Source organism: Barbus barbus (assembly GCF_936440315.1).
Source record: "Barbus barbus genome assembly, chromosome: 45".
Classification (NCBI taxonomy): Eukaryota; Metazoa; Chordata; class Actinopteri; order Cypriniformes; family Cyprinidae; genus Barbus; species Barbus barbus.
Genome location: NC_136723.1, coordinates 20376876 through 20397250, shown reverse-complemented (window position 1 = coordinate 20397250; position 20375 = coordinate 20376876). Strand labels below are relative to the sequence as shown.

At 39.5% G+C, this 20375-nt stretch overlaps 2 protein-coding genes across 2 annotated transcripts in view; one reads left to right on the top strand and one right to left on the bottom strand.

Moving 5' to 3' along the window:
• The window catches only part of LOC306864565 (leucine-rich repeat-containing protein 75B-like), a 48243-nt gene extending 27868 nt beyond the window's left edge, over positions 1–20375 (bottom strand). Inside the window, exons 1-3 of the mRNA XM_079408662.1 lie at positions 19838–20375; positions 14254–14382; positions 88–200 (exon numbers count right to left, since the gene is read on the bottom strand). Coding sequence (XP_079264788.1) covers positions 88–200; positions 14254–14382; positions 19838–20110 — 515 coding nt within the window. The 5' untranslated portion in view covers positions 20111–20375. The remainder of the gene's footprint in view (positions 1–87; positions 201–14253; positions 14383–19837) is intronic.
• LOC306864567 (uncharacterized protein) lies at positions 1933–7437 on the top strand. Its single transcript, XM_079408664.1, has 3 exons — positions 1933–2703; positions 5219–5393; positions 5497–7437. Exons 1-3 carry the CDS (start codon positions 2624–2626, stop codon positions 5551–5553), a joined length of 312 nt encoding a protein of 103 aa, XP_079264790.1. The 5' UTR covers positions 1933–2623; the 3' UTR covers positions 5554–7437.

The window sequence follows — 20375 nt, the reverse complement described above, 5'->3', positions numbered from 1 at the left end:
TCAGTGAAGAGTTTTCTAAGCTCTGATGTCAGTTGTTGTGGAGGTGTATCCTAATAAGGGACAGATGGACAGACGAAAGACTCTTACCAGGCTTGAGACTTCCTCCTGGGCACGTTCTGTCTGCTCCACTTGGAGTGAGGGGTCAGGTGATAGATCAGCTGCCTGCAGATCTTCTCAGAGGACTTGAGAGCATCAGACTCCTGCAAAAATCAAGATGAGGAGAAGCGGGTGATGAAGATCTATTCTGGGAGATGGGCTCCCAAATAAATCTGAGGGCTTATGGTCACTGACAGAGAACCTTAAAAAACTTGAATGTTTACCATGTCTAGTGCTATTAAAAGGGTTGTAGAGAGGTAAACTGTTCAGGTTAATCTGTCAGTGATTATGATTTAGTTTAAGTGTCATTAAATAAGCAATAAAGGCCATCGCACACTGAGTCCGAAATCCTCGTTCCTCGGGCCGGCCACTCCAGCCGGAACCCTTCTACCCCCCACCAAAATTTCCATGGGGCAGCTCGGGGGTATTAGGAGCCTTCCGGAGCTAAACAAAGAGGAACAAGTTAAAAAGAGCTTGGTCACAGTCTGGTCAATACGGCGGCAGCCGGTTGGCATGACAATAACGGCTGGCTTGACCACTCAACGGCAGGGACCGGTGGGCTGGAGGAAGCCACAACTACAAGGACACATTTAACAAGGACAGGAAACAAACCAAATATGGGCATGGAAACACAAGACACACACAACAGAGGTCTGACACAACTGATGTGGGAAAAGATATCAAACAAGATTCTTTCAACTATAAATGAAAGGTTTGACAAGTTTGAGGAAGAATTTTGATCTCTACAATCGTCGGTAAAGGAATTTGCGGAGAGAGTGGAAACTGTTGAATGTCAGGCATGGGACTACGATAACCAACTGTGCTCTCTCCCTAATCGCACCCTAGATTACAATGACCACAAGGTGTATATCTTTCCGGATTATACCGTAGAAGTGATGGAACAGCGAAGGGCATTCAGCGACGTGATGCGTGAGTTGAAAGAGTTAAAGGTGACACACAGTCTCCGTCTCCCTACACACCTCCGGATTCAGCACAACGAACAGTTCAAGACCTTCACTGACCCTTCAGAGGCTGCCAAATTTGTGGAGACTAGGTTGAGGCAGGAGTAGAGAAATATGCGCAACAATGGTATCACATTTAAAATACTTTTAATGATTATTGATATCCTATTGTCTTTGTTTTATTAAGAGTGTGTACAAAATGCATTTACGTGGACGACGCTACTGTTAATAGTTCTACAACTTGAAATGTTTGTAACTTGGAAGTGGAGTTGAGCAGGATCGCTGGTATCGGAGAGACTGAAGTTGGATCCTATTATTACTTGCATGTGAGTAGTGTTCTCAGGTCGAAGAGGGGATGATGTGCTTCATTTTGGGGAAGCCAGATGTGGGAGGGGGGTGGTTGACTTTGTCCAGAAGAGTTCTATATGTCGATGTTTTCTTTTTTTTTTTGGTAACACTTTATTTCGATAGTCCACTTTAGACATTCGACTAACAGTAAGTAACTTTGCAACTAAATGTCAACTAGCAGTCATTAGAGTATTAGTAGACTGTCTGTTTATTATCTCCTAACACTTTATTTTGATGGGTCCACAACATACAATATACTAACTATCAGAAACTTTGCAAGTATATGTCAACTTATTCTACTAACCCTAAACCTACAGTCTAATCTGAGAGTTAGTAGACATGTAGTTGCAATTTAATGAGAATTAGTTGACATGTAGTTGACATATAGTTAAAAAGTTACTTATAGTTAGTAGCATGTCTAAAGTGGACTATCGAAATAAAGTGTAACCTTTTTTTTTCTGGAGTGCCTCATTTCAATGTCTTATTTTATCTTTAATTGTTCCAAAGACTGATGACTAATATTAATGGGGAAGCTATTACATTGGCTTCTTGGAATGTAAGAGGGCTTGGTCATGTAATTAAAAGGAGTAGAGTGTACAAACAGTAGTTTGTACATTTGAAATCACTCAAGGCTGATATAATATTTCTTCAAGAAATCCACCTTAGTGTAACTCATCTATGTAGACTCAGGACCAACTGGATAGCTCAGGTTTACCAGGCCCCATTCAATGCCAAATCTAGAGGTGTAGCTATTCTTTTTCGTAAGAATGTTCTTTTTCGACTTTCATCAATGGTTGCTGATCCTCAGGGAAGATATATAATGGTGCCTGGGCATATTAATTCTCTCCCTATAACTTTGCTTAAAATATATGGCCCTAATTTTGACGATTCAGATTTGTTTTTGCAAAATCTTTAGCGTAATTCCAGATGCGCTCAGGAGGCACAGGCATAGCATGCGCATTCGAGGGGCTGGCACTGGAGGGTTCATTGTGCTGAATCCGGAGGCGCGCAGGGAGACTGAGACTGTGTGTTACCTTTAACTCTCTCAACTCACACATCACGTCGCTGAATGCCCTTCGCTGTTGGTGGTGTCTGGGAGTTCCGTTGGCCGGTGGTAAGTGATCCCGAGCCGGAACAGTGTCACGAGGACCTCTCCGTCGAGGGCGAGCGGCACGAATGCCCTCATGTAGGTGAGTGGGTCGTGGCTCGCCTGAGCCATGGCGACGAACTTGGCTCGTTCATCCATGTTAATGGTCCGGTCTTCTGTCACAACACATAGGAGCCAGGGAACGAGGAGGTGAGGAACTACTTCAAAACATTGACTTTATTCATCAAAACTTAGGGAACGCTAGAGACACGGAAAGACATGCACAGAATGACGATTGAGACTGGGCACAGAGGCAGGGAAGCAGAGGACTTATAAACACTGGGGAAAACTAGATCATTAATAAAACACGGCTGGAGACTATAAATTATAATAAACTAATGATGAGAACTAAACAAGAACAGGAAACCGACCAAATAAGGGCACGAGAGGAGGGGAAACACAAGACACAGGAAGACAGGACTGACAATTCACATATCCATGGTATCTCTCTGGCCAATACTGAAAGTCTGATCAGTTAATATGCTGATGATCTTATAGCGCTGATGATTCATATGCTGATCTTTTACTGTGTGTTATGGATCCTGTTGTTTCAGTCCCTAACATTTTTAATTACATCGACACTTTTAGTAAATTATCAGGATACTCAATTAATTGGAATAAAAGTGAATTTATGCCTTTAACAAATAACTTCAGCGATACCTTTTTGAATAATATATCATTTAAAATAGTGAAGGATCACTTTACATATCTTGGTTTGAAAATTCCAAAGAACCCTAAATATTTGTTTAAATAATTTTTTTTAGATATGTTTAACAGAGTTAAATTAAACATTGAAAGCTGGAAACTACTCCCTTTATCACTAATTGGCCATGTGAACGTGATAAAGATGGTTGTTCTCCCTAAGTTTTTATATCTCTTCCCAAATCTTTCGATTTATTTGCCTGCTACTTTTTTTAAACAACTTGATTCAGTTATTCTTTCATTTGTATGGAACTATTGTATGGAAGAAATTCTTTGAAGATTTTGAATCAGATTAATACATTTTATAAATTACCAAAAGTTTCAGTCAATACACTAATATCATGTAATCCTTCCTTTGAGCCCTCTCAGATTGATGGTACTTTTTCAGGATGGAGGAAAAAAGGTTTATACTGTATAGGAGATCTCTATATAGAGGGTCAATCTGCATCTTTTTCACAACTTAAGAGTAAGTTTACAATCCCACAGTCTCACTTTTTTCGTTATTTGCAAATTAGAAATTACGCAAAGAAAAATGTTCCACAGCTTATAAATAAACCTGAAAATCATATTATTCATGATCTTTTATCTTCTCATCCTGAAACCAGATATCTGGTATCTTGCTTTGTTCGTGCTTATGCACTAAGCACCTTAAAGCAGTCTGGTCTACTGAATTGAATGATGAAGTGACTGATGAGATCTTGGAAGAAGCCTTGTTGAGAATAAAGAGTTGTTCGGTAAATTCAAGATATAAATGAATCCAGTTCAAAGTTATACGTTGTGTTCATTATTCCAAAACTAGATTAAATAAAATATTTGCCTCTATATCTTCTCAATGTGATCGATGCAATAGGGCGGAGGGGACACTGGCACATTTATTTTGGTTTTGTCCTGTTCTGTATGTTTTGTGGTCTAAAATTTTCAAATTGTTTTCTAGTGCTTACAAAATTAATATTCAACCTGACCACAGTCTGGCTATTTTTGGCTATTCTGATGTAATGGATGCTCTTCCCCATACTCATCAACAGGCTCTAATGGTAGGCATGATTACAGCCAAAAAAGTGATACTACTCAATTGGAAATCTCCACAAGCCCCTTGTTTTCAGAGATGGTTGAATGAGATGCTCTAGTCTACATTATCCAAATGGAACAGTTACATTTTGGTGAGCTCTCCTCACAGAAAAGATTTGAAGCCACATGGGGAGCTATCTTGAGAATCTTGGAAATCTAATTACTGTATTCTGGAATCCTCTCCTTCTATTTTTTCTAAATATACATTCCTGAAGTATTGGATTTATAAAACAATTGTGAATATTGTCATTTATGTTACCTATATATATATTATATATATACTTGTTTGTTTTTTTATTTGTTTTTTCAATTGAGGCAGTCCGTTTTTTTTTGTTTTTTTTTGCTTGTCTGTGTGGGTGTAAATATGTGCATTTTGTTATCCTATGTTGGTTACCGTTTTTTGCATTTGTGTTTGTTAATATAACTTCTAAACTTTGAATAAAATATAAAAAAAAAGAAAAAAAAAAATCAATATAAAACAACTAAGGTAAGATTTTTTAATGTTTTTAATAGAAGTCTCCTTTGCTCACCAAGGCTGCCTTTATTTGATCAAAAATACTGTTAAAACAGTAATGTTGTGAAATATTATTACAATTTAAAATAAGCTTTTTCAATTTGGACAAAATTTTAAATGCAATTTATTCCTGTGATACAAAGCTGAATTTTCAGCATCGTTACTCTAGTCTTCAGTGTCACATGATCCTTCAGAAATCATGTAATAAGTGGATTAGGTGTTCAAGAAACATTTCTTATTATCAATGTTACAAATAGGTGTGATGCTTAATATGAATGTGAATTAAATTATTTTTGTTATCTCCTTCCCCTCTGCTACTACTCAATAAACCAGTTGATTGTATTGCACTTACCTCTGTGTCCTGTGTCTGTCTGCTGACAGAAGATCAGACCAGAACCGACGACCAGAGATGGAGTTCCCGAACCCCGCTGCTGCGGATTCCCTCGAAGAGATGGTCAGCGCTCTTCAAACAGCTCTCTCTCTGGTCACACACCCTCAGTCTGCCTCTGCCAGTCCCATGGCCATCCCTGCAAACTATTCGGGTGTGGCGGTTGAGGTGAGGTGACATCCAGCGGTGAGTACCCTCCAATTGGAGCCTGCTATCTCTGCCCTACCACTGCTAACGGTACAACTGCTCACCCCACGTCATTTCATTTCAGTACCCGCCCTCGTGGACTCGGGATCCTCAGGCAATTTCATCTCACAAGCCCTCCTAAAACAGCTTGATTTACCCCGCCAGAGACAGGCCGAGCTGAAGATCGAGACCATACAGGGAAAACTGCTCTGGAGTGGGCACATCAAGTTCTGGTCTCCGCCGATCACTCTGCAAGTAGGCTGTCTTCATCAGGAGAGGATTTCCTTTCTGGTTCTGGAGGGACCCACCGTCGATATCATCCTGGGACGCCTCTGGCTATCTCAACATTCCCCCGAAGTCAGATGGGATACCAGCGAGATCCTCCAATGGAGTAAAACCTGCATCCAAAACTGTCTCTCCAACGTCCCTGTAACCCTGGTTGGTAACCTGAAGCTCCAAGTTCATTCCACCCTACTGGAGAGCCCCGAACCTCATGAGGTTCCAACGATCCCATCTGACTACCTGGCGTTCCAGGATGTGTGCAGCAAACAGGCAGCCACGAAGTTACCACCGCACCGGCCATGGGATTGTGCCTGCTGCCTGGAGCTATACTCCCCAAGGGTCAAGTATACCCCCCGTCCATCCCGGAGCGCAAGGCGATGGAGGATTACATCAAGGAGGCTCTCCAACAACAGTTCATTCGCTCTTACACCTCTCCGACGGCCTTGAGCTTCTTATTCTTGGGCAAGAAGGACGGAGGTTTGCGGCCCTGCATCCCGTGTCTAGAAGGCATTCTTCAAACTCCTTGATGTCACCGTCAGTCTCTCCTCCAGGTATCACCCCCAGACTAACGGCCAGACTGAGCGGAAGATTCAGGAGATTGGGACATATCTCCGGGCCTACTGTCATGACAACCAGCACAGCTGGAACCGCTTCCTCCTGTGGGCCGAGTATGCACAAAATTCCCTCAAGCAAAGCACCACCGACCTCACCCCTTTCCAGTGCATACTCTGCTATCAACCCCCTCTGTTTCCCTGGACAGAAGAGCCCTCTCACGTTCCAGCTGTCGACGACTGGTTCTGAGCGAGAGAGTTTGGGACTCAGCTCATGTCCAACTCCAGCAGGCAGTGTGGAGACACAAGACCTATGCAGATGCCCGTCGGTCTGCAACCCCCGTCTATCGTCCTGGAAATAAGGTCTGGCTCTCCACCTGTTATCAGCGTTTCCGCTATATTGGTCCCTTTTTCATCGAGAGGCAGATAAATGAGGTCACCTTCCGTCTCCAACTCCCTGTACGGTATCGCATCCATCCTCCTCAAGCCTGTCTCTCCCTCTGTCACAGAACCCGACGAGCCTGCAGTACCTCCTCCCGAGATCATCGAGGAGCCCCTAGTCTACAGGGTGCAGGACATCTTGGCGACGGGGGTGGTTGCCTGGAATATCTTATAGACTGGGAGGGATACGGGCCGGAGGAAAGATCCTGGGTGGCCTGGGACTATGTGCTGGATCCCTCTCTCCTGGCCGAGTTTCACCCGAACCACCCTGACCGTCCCGCACCCAGAGGCCGTGGCCGACCCCGTCGCCGTAATAGGGCATCAGGAGTCGCCCCTGGAGGAGTTGGTACTGTGCGAGTCACCAGTCCCCGCAGTCTCCACCAACGACACTCACCAGATCCCAATCCCCTGATTTCTGATCACCGCCACCTGTCAGCACTAATCAGTAGCACTATATCCCTGCACTCCTCCCGTTCACTCACTGTCTGGTCTCAAACATTCCATATTGACTAACCTGACACACTTACCCTTTGTCTACTTATCAGTTGCTCCAGTGTTCCTATCACTGTTCTCCACCGCTCCTGTTCTCCACGCTCCACTGTTACCTCCAGATCCCCTGGAAAAGGAAAAATGACCTTCACACTCAGATAAGCCCCTAGAGACATTCCCATTCCCCGCCTGCTTACCTGGACATTCTGCTCATCGCCTTCCACTCTGCTACTACTCAATAAACCATCTGATTGTATTGCACTTACCTCTGTGTCTGTCTGCTGACACATGGTGACAAATTAATTAATATTTGAGGGGAAAATGTGCTTAATGGTGATGTAAATAATGTCACATTGTTAAAATCTTAATGGTCCTAAAAAAACTCACCATCATGAATATCATTTTGATTTTAAAAGCAGCAATTAGTACTTCAAAGAGCGGTACTTTTACAACATGTAGCTTGCGATGAAGATGAGAGTTCAATTCAAATGTCTTAGTTATTTATGCCATTTTGAACTACTGGGTGAGAGGTTGGTTTAAAACGATCTCAAGGCACTTCGGTCAACAATGTCTGCAGCCATTTCTGCATCAAAACAGGCTTTGGCTCGCCTCTCTCTCTTTAAACGCATTGGCAGAGCTGAGTAAATTTAATCAGTGCTGAAGCAAAACAATGCAAGCGAGGCAGGAAAACAAAAGACTGGGCGAAGCCGTCGACTAGCTCGTACTATCAGTCTAAGAAATGACAGGAAATAAACATGTACATCTGGTTGGCCTCCTGATGGCTAATAAGTCAAAACAAAGACGTTTGTTAAATCTTTAATGTATATTAAGTTGGTTTCTGGTAGCAGAGAGTGACAGCAATTATCGGACTAGTTTTATTGAACTCCCTTAATAAAGACACCATCCATTTGATGGCGTGCTCTCCAGAGGGAGTTTTATTGTTGGAAGGATTTATGTGGACTTTCAATCAGCGACTGAACATTAAGACATTAGCCATAGCTCAAGATGCAACTGCCAGAGTTTAATGAAAAACTGTCAATTGTAAGACCGTTAAATGAAAAAACTAAATCTATGTGCTACGCACAAACAAAAGCTCATTAAAATGCCTTTCCATATTTCCCATGATTCCCATCATGAATAACTGCTGCGATTGAGGATCCCCATCAGCTGACTCCTGGGACTCAAAACTTCATTATTTGCCGGTGTAGTGAGACACACATTATACTGTATTATATCTACCCACGTAGATGACGTTAAACCAGAGACAGACGTCTTATAAAGATAGACCACACGCAGCTGTAAAGTCCCACTTTCCAGTGAAAAGAGCCACCTGTGTACAGCTTTTCAGTGTTTCGAGCAAAAGATGCTGATTTTATGACACAACTGTTGTGCTGTTTTGAAAAAGTGACATCATCTTTCTTATATGAAGTTATTTAAAGGGGCAAATTAGGACAATTCTAAGGGCCCGACAATGGAGGGGGTCCCCCGAGGGGGAAATGTGATTTCTAGCGAGGGACCCCCCCCCCCCCCCCCTTTAACACGATTGCAATTTCTACTGAGGGGAAAGCGGGGGCCCGAGTGAATAAGCTGTCCAGGAGGCCCAGAAACCATAGCGGCGCCCCTGTTGAGATGTACACTCTAAAAAAACACTGGGTTAAAACAACCCAATTTGGGTTATTTTAATAACCCAACGCTGGGTCAAATATGGACAAACCCAGCATTGGGTTATTTTAACCCAGCCATTTGGGTTAAATCTGTGACCCAACATGCTGGTTTGTTTAAATTAACTCAAATATTGATTGAAAACTACTTTACTATTGCTGGCTTAAAATAAACCAAAAATAGGTTGGCAATTAAAAAGCAGACACAGTATTACTAGAGGCAACAGTAATAATCAAAACATGGACATTTATTAAGTGAAAAAACCCAATGACAAAAATATAAGACAAATTGAATTACGCAGCATAGTTTTCAACTTTGCATATATTTAAACTCCTTTAACAAGCATTTTAGAAATAAAAATATAACATTTAAAAATAATATTTTAATTCAAGTGTATTAAACGGTTGTCTGTTATCATTTTTAACCGAAATAGTGCCGATTCTCGTGCCGGTGGGTTGCTGAAATCTGAGCCAGCGATGGGCTGCTATTACCAGGGGAAACTGCGAAATTCAGACTGCCGCTTCGCGTTTCACTCATAGCTGAAAGATGCTGCGACTGACTTCATAACCTGTCCATAAATAAATAGTACAGAGTTTTGAGAACATATTTTATCATGCCAAGTAATTAGAAGCAGTATTATAACGAATAAATTCAGTTTATGTTATGCAAGGCAAGGCGTTTCCATCACGTGTAACGACCGTTGCTGACACATTTAGCTGACTGACATCTTGTCTCCATGTTGCGTTGTGTAAAATAAAATAATTTACAGCACAATAAAGACTTTAGAGATGGAATAAAATGTATACAAACCTTAATTTAACTGAAGAAGTCCACTAAATTGGCGGAGTTGAGGACTCGCTCTCTCCTGAGGAGAATGAAAAGCCTGTGCTTTGACTGTAACCCAACAGCTGAATTAAAGTCGTGGGAAGTCGTGGCCTAATGGTTAGAGAGTCGGACTTGTAATCCAAAGGTTGTGAGTTCGAGTCTTGGGAATTGTAGGTGTGGGGGAGTGAATGTACAGCACTCTCTCCACCCTCAATACCACGACTGAGGTGCCCTTGAGCAAGGCACCGTACCCCCAACTGCATAAATGGCTGCCCACTGCTCCGGGTGTGTGTTCACGGTGTGTGTGTGTTCACTGCTGTGTGTATGCACTTAGGATGGGTTAAATGCAGAGCATTGATTATTTCATTGGAGGGAAATAACCCAGCCACTAACCCAACATCTGGGTTACACACAAAACTACCCAACACTTTAACACTGATGAATAAATAAATAAATTCATTACCTGATAAATGTACACTAATAAAACTAAAAATAAATAAATGACAGATAGAAAGAAAGAGAGAGAGAGAAGTTGGAAACAACTATTTTGCTGGAAATGGAACTAGCGACACACAAACTATCCAAAATTGAAATGAATCAAACTTTCTAATGCCACTTATTAATTTGATGAGTTTTCCATCAGTGGATTTCTTTTTTATCTGGTTAATTCACTCAAACTGTCCAAACAAACTGATTAATTTAAACGAATCAACTTTCTGATGCTACATATGAGTTTAGTGAGTTTTCAAACAGATAATAATTTCTTTTTAATCTGGTTCATGTACATGAACTGAACAAATGAATGAATTAAAATGAATTCCAACTCTACATACAAGTTTTCTACTTTTAGTTACCCCTCAACACTAATTACAAGCATCACAAACATTTAACAGGTTTGGCTTTCAGGCAAGACATCTGAATGGCGTGAATCCATTTCTTTGAGAAGTAAGGTGGCTTTTCTGAGCTCAATGGGATGGGATTTGGTCTACCTGTCAGCAGGTAACAGGATGTTTATTAAGTCAGAGAGGCAGAAAAGAAGCAGAGAAAATTGAGAGCCCTTCAATCCCTCGCCCTCGTTTTCTGGGTTTAGATGCTTAGCTCCTCAAGGCTTCTGCTGTGAACGAGGCTAGCAAGCATTTTCACAGCTGCAAACTAAGAGTCCAACTGAGAATAAGAGAAAACTTCACCACAAATCCAGCCTGAATACTCTTTTTGCCATGTTAATACATTCCCTCTAATCCCACTGTCCGGCTCAGATCTGATCCAAACATTTTTCCTCAGCAAGTCCAAAACTACAGCGCAAATGTTTATTGTTGGTTATGGTGCTTGCATAACCAAATTTTTATTTTTTTTGGTCTGTGTGTGTGTGTGTGTGGGGGGGTTACGTTAAATCTATCTATCTATCTATCTATCTATCTATCTATCTATCTATCTATCTATCTATCTATCTATCTATCTATCTATCTATCTATCTATCTATCTATCTATCTATTCCAAATGCCTAAAAACCTTCAAACATCTTAAAGGCATTTGAATCTTTTTTTAAAACTTTTAAACAAGGTTTTGTAATGTTTGTTTTGCTTTTCTAGTTCAAAAATAAATGTCTTTCCATTTCATTTGATTTAATTCCATGATGTGTTTCTGCATGTTTGCAGCTCTTTTTGAATTAAATTCAAATTGAACTGAAATTTTCGTTTGGAATTTTCTGAACAGTTCACAAACCTGCTTTCTAGATCAACACATTTACAGGGTACTAAATGAGTTGCATCCTAATTCAGTCTATTACAATTGTTTATGCTCATGACGTGCTCCTGTTCTTACTTTAGCGAGCTTCACATTGATTTACTTTCAAATTGGACTGTTGCAGTACGTGACAGGGAATCGAAAGGCAATGTCAGAGTCAGCCGTTTAGTCATGACCTCGCTTTCATTCTTAATCAGGGAGTGCCGATAGGTTACGTTAGGTTATCCAAAATGTCTGCTAGTGGGAATCTTCCTTTATCAGACATGCAAGTAAGTGACAAAGTTTGCTCTGCACAATGTTTTATGTAAGAAATATGCAACCCAGGCACACTGCACTGTGACTATAAACGTGACTGTGGCGACGTGTCTGAAAAATGACATTATGTTGCTTCTTGAAAGTTTCACAACACTTTCAAAGTGAAATATCTAGGGAATAGTGCCAAAAGCACATTCAGTTTAATCTAAAACAAATCTGTTTTATTTTGTTGGTTGTTATACGCATCACATCAGTTCAGAATTGAAAGTCTGAGGAGTTGCACTACAAGATTAATGCTCTATCACATCTGGAATGCACCACCTACACTAAACCCTACCTTAAACTTAACCAATAGTGTTAAAAAAGGCAAACATGAGACAAAAATGCATTTGATGAAGTAACAATATCATTTTAACTCGATTCTTTAAGTAATTCTTTACACTGACTCACTTCCTTGGTAAACATGAGAGTTCATATGATTCTTTAGGGTCTTAATGAAAAGTCTATAACATACTTTGGTTAAAATTTCTCAATGGTAGTGTAAAACAACACCCTTTTAACCTGTCAAAAACAGCTCTGTTTACAGCAAGCCGTTATGGTGCATTTCCCTTTAAATGCTAATGAGCTCCGCTCACCCCACCCCTCCCTTCTGTGGGGTGATGTGCAGTTCTCTGAGAGACTGTAAATTTTAGCCCCATTCATTGTGAAACTTGCTAACTAGCATGTTATTAGGAAAGGCGATTTGCAATTTTACGATTCATTAAAAAACTTATACGTGGGACCCTCACTTCTTCTGGAGGTAGAGCTGGACCACAAACGTTTTGCGTGAACATAAACACATTTAGGTATATCGGGGCGCATTCCCTTCAAAAACAAACAGCGTCTTCAGCGGCTCAGATGTTGGGAGTAGATGGCGACTATTATGTTCATTATTACACCCAACAAAAAAACACCTCAATCGCTTAGGAGTCATTCTGGTCTACTCCTGCTCTGACGTCGAAACAATGGCGGACTGTCTACATGTCACTCAAGGTAAAACACCAGTGTCATTCAACAATTGTGGGAGGGGCCTTGGCCTGTGTGATGTGAAGAATCTGAGAATAGGGTGACCAGACGTCCCGAAAAATTCGGGACAGTCCCGAAATCTAAGCTGCTGTCCCGAATCCCGCTCTAATTGTCCCGAAAATTATACTGAAGCAAAATCTTAAATAGTTATTGTCTGATAAAACATAAAAAACTGTCCGTGGAGCGAGGTTGAGTCATCCTGCAGCCTGGCAACCAGCCCCCGCCGGCTGCTCATTGGCTGCAGCATCTTGTTTTTTTTTTTTTTGGTTCATTAACTTCAGTTTGAAGTATAAAAATAGCGTAACGTTACTTCTATATTATATAAAATTATATGTATATGTAGGCTACTTATATTAATAAAAACATGATTGGTTCAGTCACTTTCGTTTGAAATTCATTATCTTTATTATTCATTATTCATTACCAATGAATGTAACCCCCCCCCCCCGTCCCGAATTTCAACCAATCTCATCTGGTCACCCTATCTGAGAATGGCTTGATTTTTGAAAGGGGTCATAATTTATCAATATTTAAAAAAAGCACTGGGTGGATCTTTATCATTATTGTGTGTTTGTGTACACACACTGCCAAGACACATTTCAGTTCAAACAACATGTAAAAGTGAATTTTGCATCCGATGACTCCTTTAAATGCAAATGCAGTGCTGTACCAGGTGAGCTAATGAGCAAGTTTACTGAAGCTGGTTATGTGATACAAATGTCAAAACGTATTCGTTTACAAACCATGCACCATGGTAAATCATGCACTGAGGTCATATCATAGTATCATGCAAGGAACTGTGCAAAAATAAAATGTTATTAAGCAATAATTTGCCCCTGTTATAATCATTTGTGTGAAAAGGAATAAGAGTTGTTGGTGTTTTACAGCCACTAGCGTTCATTTTAGCTGGAAACTGCAGTCAGTTGTATGTATATGTTTTTGGAGTTTTGAACATTTTTCCAAAGATTCTATGTTGGAAACATGACAAATGTTGATTCAATTTGCTATTCAAAAAAAAGTCTCGAAAGAAAAGGACAAGTCTTGCCCCTTCAAGTGGATCTATAATTGGAAAGTGCTCCTCTCGCTGCCCTTTCTGTCCAATTAAGTCCAAACAGAACTGTGGAATTTCAGCATGGAATGAAAACATCACTGATGGCTCTCTTGAGCAAAATAAAGGTCAGTGCCATCTTTCTGTACTTCTCACTCTTTGCAAACTAATTTAGGACAGGGCTGAAGCGGGAGCGCCCAAACTCCAGTCCAGGCCGTAGGATGACAGCTGCCCGTGGTCTTATACAGGCGGCGAGGCTATAGAATTGGCCTGCCAAGCCTCTTACTGCCAGCTAAAAATAAACGCTCTACATATCTGGAGACTGAGTAATGAACATGTGCACAGGTTTTGGCTCAAGCTAAAGCAGGGATTCAGAGCTAATGTTGACAGCTGTGGGCTGGTATCGAGTCAAACCCTTCGACTAGCCACCTCCTGAATTTGTGTTTACGATCATCTTCGCTTATTAGCGCTGGTGACTTACCCTCTTTGGACACTGCATGTCTCGGGCCAAACTGAGCAAAAGCTCATGGGAAATTGGATCCACTAGGTTGAGGAAGGCAGCGTTCTTGTACAGGATGTCGTTGAGAGATGTTCCCTCAAGACCCAGGTCCTGTTGAGAAAAAACACAAGAGAGATTTTTAAGCACGAAGGATTACAAATGCGAGTAAAGGTCACTGATAAACCTCGATATTCAACAACTTAATCCTTAATCACGAGATTACACGAGGGGCTTTTTTGAATGACATGGAGTTAAAGTAATTTTTGGATCATGTTTACTTCTAGCGCTTCGGAAGCAAGAAAACTCTAAATAGAAGCCGAAACGTTTGTTGATCTATTGCTAGACTAGCACTGCTAAACTTTAAATCCAGCTTCTTTACGCAAGCAGGAGAAAGTGTGTGCAGACACAGTGACAGCTTATTAGCTGGGTTTATCGTAGACATCTAAAGTGTTTTCCCCCACTGAACTGCTAAGGCAAGCGAGTCTGATACAACCAGCCCGGGAAGAAAAAAACATGTGGGAGAATCAAGACAAAAAATTCCCTGAGGACCACGCTTCTTGTTTAATCCACTGGCTAGCGCAATTATAGGGACAAAGTGAACATATGTGGCCCTGGACCACAAAACCAACTGTCTTAAGTCTTAAGTGTAAATTTTTCGAAATTGAGATGTATACATCATCTGAAAGCTGAATAAATAAGCTTTAAATTAATGTATGGTTTGTTAGGATAGGGCAATATTTGGCTGAGATACAACTATTTAAAAATCTGGAATCTGAGGGTGCAAAAACATCAAAATATTGAGAAAATCGCCAGCATATTACAATGCATAATAGCAATGCATATTACTAATCAAAAAACGTTTTGATATATTTACGGTAAGAAATGTACAAAATATCTTCATATAACATGATCTTTACTTAATATCTTAATGATTTTTGGCATAAAAGAAAAATTAATAATTTTGACCCATACAATGTATTTTTGGCTATTGCTACCAATATACCCCAGCGACTTAAGACTGGTTTTGTGGTCCAAGGTCACATATAGAACTGAAAACAGGGGGCGAAACACATTTGATGCCTTCAGGCAAACGTCAGCATCACAAAGCAACAACTACACCACCCTGTGAATCGATTCAGAGACAGATCCCACAGAAATTGAAGAAGAAACTGGCAGGAGGAGGAAAGCTGTTGAGTCTCACACTGATATATTGCATGTCTTTTTCGCAGGGATTCCCAGACATCTGGAAGCTCCTCCAAGCTCTCTGTTTTTCATCTATAAGGCATAAGCACAGGCCATTTCTGTTCTGCAGTACTCTTTGAACCCTGTAACTAAATGAATATGATTGCACTGTAATTTAAGAAAGATGTTCTATAAAAGCATTTAGCAAAACTCTTTGTACTGTGTATCTTTACACACTGACAAGAACAAGTGGAATAAAAAGCTCAAGTTAGCCATTGCTCAGTAAAAGATTGAGAGGGTGTCAATTTAAACTTAATTTTTTAACCTTTTAAAACTGTGATAATACAAGTTGAGGCAAGCCAACAAATACGACAGAACATAACAGAATTCATCAAACCAACTACTAATATTTTCTAACTTTTTTTTTTCAATAAAATTATGTCACTTCCTGAAGGATGATGTCATTTAAGAACTAGCTGTTGTTGAAGAAAAAAAAGACAAAAGTTTTTGTTAGTTAGATAATGCAAGATAGTAAAACCTATACAGAAATATTTTAAAATGTAAGAAAAAAAAATTAAAGAAAAAATTAACCTGAAATATCATTTAATATTTCTTTTTTTATAGTAAAACTGATCAATCAAGCCAACTACAGAAGTTAAATGATTTCAAATTCATCCTTATACTTATTTAAGTGTTATTTTAGCATTATTTATACACAATTAGGGTATTTATTAACATTTTGAAGTAGCTTTTTATTAAAGTTTGAATTTTAATTTAGTAATTTTGTTATGTGTTTATATTATTTTATTCGTTTTTGATTTTTTACATTACTATAAAGCTTTTAATATACATTTTTACGTTTACATTTTTCATATTTTATTTTATTGCAGCTTTATTTCAATTGCCTAAAGTGATTCTTTAGTAAACAATAACAATACTGATTGTGATAAAAGTAAACTAACTCATTTGATTTCCATCTTTATCCAATGTATTAAGACACATGATGGAGACATGGATGGAGACCCAGACAATATTGCAAAGCAGAGTCCTATCTGGGAGATTAACATGCAATCAAAGAGACAGCATTTTAAATTCAATGTTATTATACAACCACAAAATCTTTGTAGCATTGACATCCACTGCATGTGCTCAGTAGAGCATGTAAGCGTAGTTGTTTCCTGCCTTTGCTCAATGAGAGTCAACGGTGGAAAATGAATTGCACTCATTAGGGCACAGGAAGAGCTACAGCAGAGATAAGAGATGTTGTTTTTGTCCTCCTCTCTTTGGTTCATTTTCTCTCTCTCTCTGCAAAAGGAAGCATCCCTCTCCATCATTATGACCCCCAGTTGATTAACATCCAATCCATTTTTCCCAGAATTGAAAAACTGCTTTTCAATGCACAGTAATTAATTTCTTTCAGCAATCTACAGTCTTAAAAGGTAGCGAGCTTTGCCTTGACGTGACCCCTCTCTCCTACAACAGGGTGTTAAGAGCTTCTAGGGCTGGGGTGATTGAGACAGCTCCATGTTTGGAAAGCTTTTCGACTGGCTGGGCATCCACGTAACAAACTGCCATATCTAGTGATGACTGAAAATGCACTTAACCGTGACTAAATCTGAACTATTTAACAGATATTTAAATGATTAGAATAATTCGAACAAATTAAGTATCACCTACCAGCTGTCACGAATGATACTTTAAATCAAATGGATTAAAAAAAAAAATCCAATGGACCAAAAATTAAAGGTGCTGTATGTAAGTTTTTGACTCTACTAAAGCATAAAAATACCATAATATGTTTGCAGATATTTAAGAAACATGCTCAGAAAAACAATGCTACAGTCAGTTATTCTCCTTTGAAAGTGTGCGTTCCGGGACGGAATGTCGGTCTCTGTTTTGGTTTGTGAAACCCGCCCACTGCCAGTTTACCCAATTGTATTTCGGCATGCCGGGTTGCCAGTTGGCGGGAAACACAGCGTATTTCATTTCAGTCATCGTCATGTGCGCTCGTTCTGGTTGGTGTCGTCAATCTGGCAACGTGCGTGTGGGTCAAGTCTGAGGAGGAGGAGCCGGGTGAAAAAAACCCTCTCCAATATTTTGAATTTGGGCTGCAATACCTAGTTCAATTCTACATACAGCACCTTTGTTTTTATTTTTTTATATTTATAAGATATGACATAGCCTAGTTGAGTAATATAACTCGAGCAAGAGTGGCATTTTCCTGAATATTAGCTAACGTGAGCACGATCGCAAATGTGATATTAATTTTAGAAAACAGTTAAAAGAAATTAATATTTATTGAGTAAAATTTTAGACTTAATATTTTTTTCTGTTTTGCCAAGGAAAATGAAAACAAACCTGGAGCAGAACATTTGTACATCTCAGAGAAACATGAATAGCGGAACGAATCATTTGAGTCAGTGATTCAATGATCCATTCGCAAAGAGAGCCATTTGCTTCATTTTCAAATGAATCAGCTGTTTTAAATGAATGATTTGAATGAATGATTCAATGAATCACTCATTAAGGGACTTACCGCCACCTACTGGTGATTGTAGTGTCTTTTTTTATTTTCAGGCCTAAACCAGCCAAGGTAACATTGTTTAATTATCATTATTGAAAAAAATCCAGAAAATATCGAGATATAAATTTTTGTTGATATCATCACAGAGAACACCTTACCAACCTCATAACAATGTCCTGACAACCACTTGGAAATCTTTTTGCACAAACAAGCACAGAAACTGTGACAATCTAGCTTTAATTTACTGTTTTCAAGCTATCAGATCTCCCATCATCTCATTCTGTTCCAATTATCTTTTGATCCAGATGTCCAGACTCTCCCTCCAGATGTTCAACAAGCTAGAAAACGTCACATTAAATTACTCACGTTGCAAGCTTTTCTCAGCACCTTTTATCTAGTGATGGTGGAACAGGAGGACCCTCATCATCAGGTTGCATACATTGAGTTGTTCCTTGATTTGAGGACCCTCTTGACAAGCTAATCAATAAACACAATTCAATGGCACAAAATCCTTCATAAAGTCCATTATACGTTCTGATTCTATCATAAACACTTCAAAGCTGGAACTGTGGTGCTTTCATTAGCATACGCTGGATCTGCACCACTGGTCTTACTACACAGGGTATCAAGACAATCTTACTACACAGGCCATCAAGATAAAATTATGGACTTACAGAGCACTGAGGTACCTGTCAATCATCAGCTGCAATATCTCGGCACTGGACCTCAAAAGCTGAACTGTTCATCAACATAATCGAGACATCAATTGAATAGCTTTGGAGAGGTTGGTTTTGCTCTGAGCAGTTTGTGACATCCTGAATGTCTCCAGATTTTGGAGACCAGCTCATCCTTTTTGACAATTACAGTAAATGTAAATCAGAACATTTATGAAGCAGTTATGTAAAGGAAAGTTTTGAGTCATTGTGATGATTTTGGATTAGGTTGCGAAGAAGCTGTGAAACAGGTTTTGTCAAGCGTGATGTACAGAAAAGCTATTACTATTAAGCTGGTTTGTCCATCATAATCTAAGATACAACACAAAAAGAAACATAAAACATAATGGAAAATCATATGAGAATCTGAAATGTATTTACTAACAACCCAGAGAAAACATTTAATCACTCAGTTTTCTAATACAAAAACACGAATGTCCAAATGAAATGGTAAAAAAAAAAAAAAAAAATACATGTCAACACCATGGTACTTTTCTGATTTTGACATAAATGAGTGTCCATATTTATGCCACAGTATGAATTTAAAAGAAATATGATTATAACTGTTATAACTATAACAGCTAACATAACAGAATTCATTAATAAAAACTTTTTTTTAAACAATATTTATTATTAAATAACCAATTTACTAATTGTAATTCTATTTTGGAAAAGGGTCTTAACATGTGAGTACCATAATATACCATGGTATTTTACCTTATAAATACAATGGTGCACTACGGTAGGACTTGTTTAGTACCGTGGCACATCACCATGGTATTACCACCCCCGTACCATGATACTTCCAAAGTACTTTTTGTAAAGCTTATAACTTTAGCAGTGCATACAATTAATTATTTATTGCACCCAGATTTAGGTTCTCTTTTTGGAATTTCATACTTTTCATTGCAGAATTTAGCACAGTTTGAGAATGTATTCATGTTTTACAAGGTTATATTTTCAGGGTATGATTTAAATACTGCAGTCTATACAACAAAGAGATATCATTTGTGATTTTTCTTTTCTTAAGTGAAGACATCATGCTACAACAGCATCATCTTCATCATCAGCAGCAGCAGCAAAAACAACCTGTAGTTCTGTGTAAGAAACTACACAATCTGGTTTATTAACAAATGATGTCTTGTACCTTTCTAAGCAGTTTCAACACATCGATGGCTTGCTCCGCCTTTTGCTCCTTCAGCAGGGTTTGGATCTCCCGAACCCAAGCCACTCTCCGGACATACGGGCTGGGACTGGATTTGCGCAGCATCCCGGGGAGCTTGTCCGACTTGAGCATGAGAGAACTGAATAAAAACTCTCCTCTTCCTCCGCTCCTCTTCTCCTCATGATGCTGTCGACCCCTCCGAAAGAAAGTCGCCTGGCTGTCCAAACTACTTTGCCTGGTCAACTTCGATCCCATGTTTCAACTTTCCTATTTCAGTATCAGAATCAAATAATTCAGCGTTTTTTTCATATAGCATGTGTAAAGTAAACCTTATAAGATCTCTTTAGTGAGTGCACGCTCATAATTGCACTTTCTCGTGGTCAGTTGCTCGTATGATCAAATTCATCAAGTCAAATTCATATTGAGCGCACGAAATGATAATAATGTCACTTTCTCCTCGTTTCTCTTGCCCCTGCGCGAGTCCGCTGTGTTTGTGTTCTTCCAGGCTTCCCCAAACGCC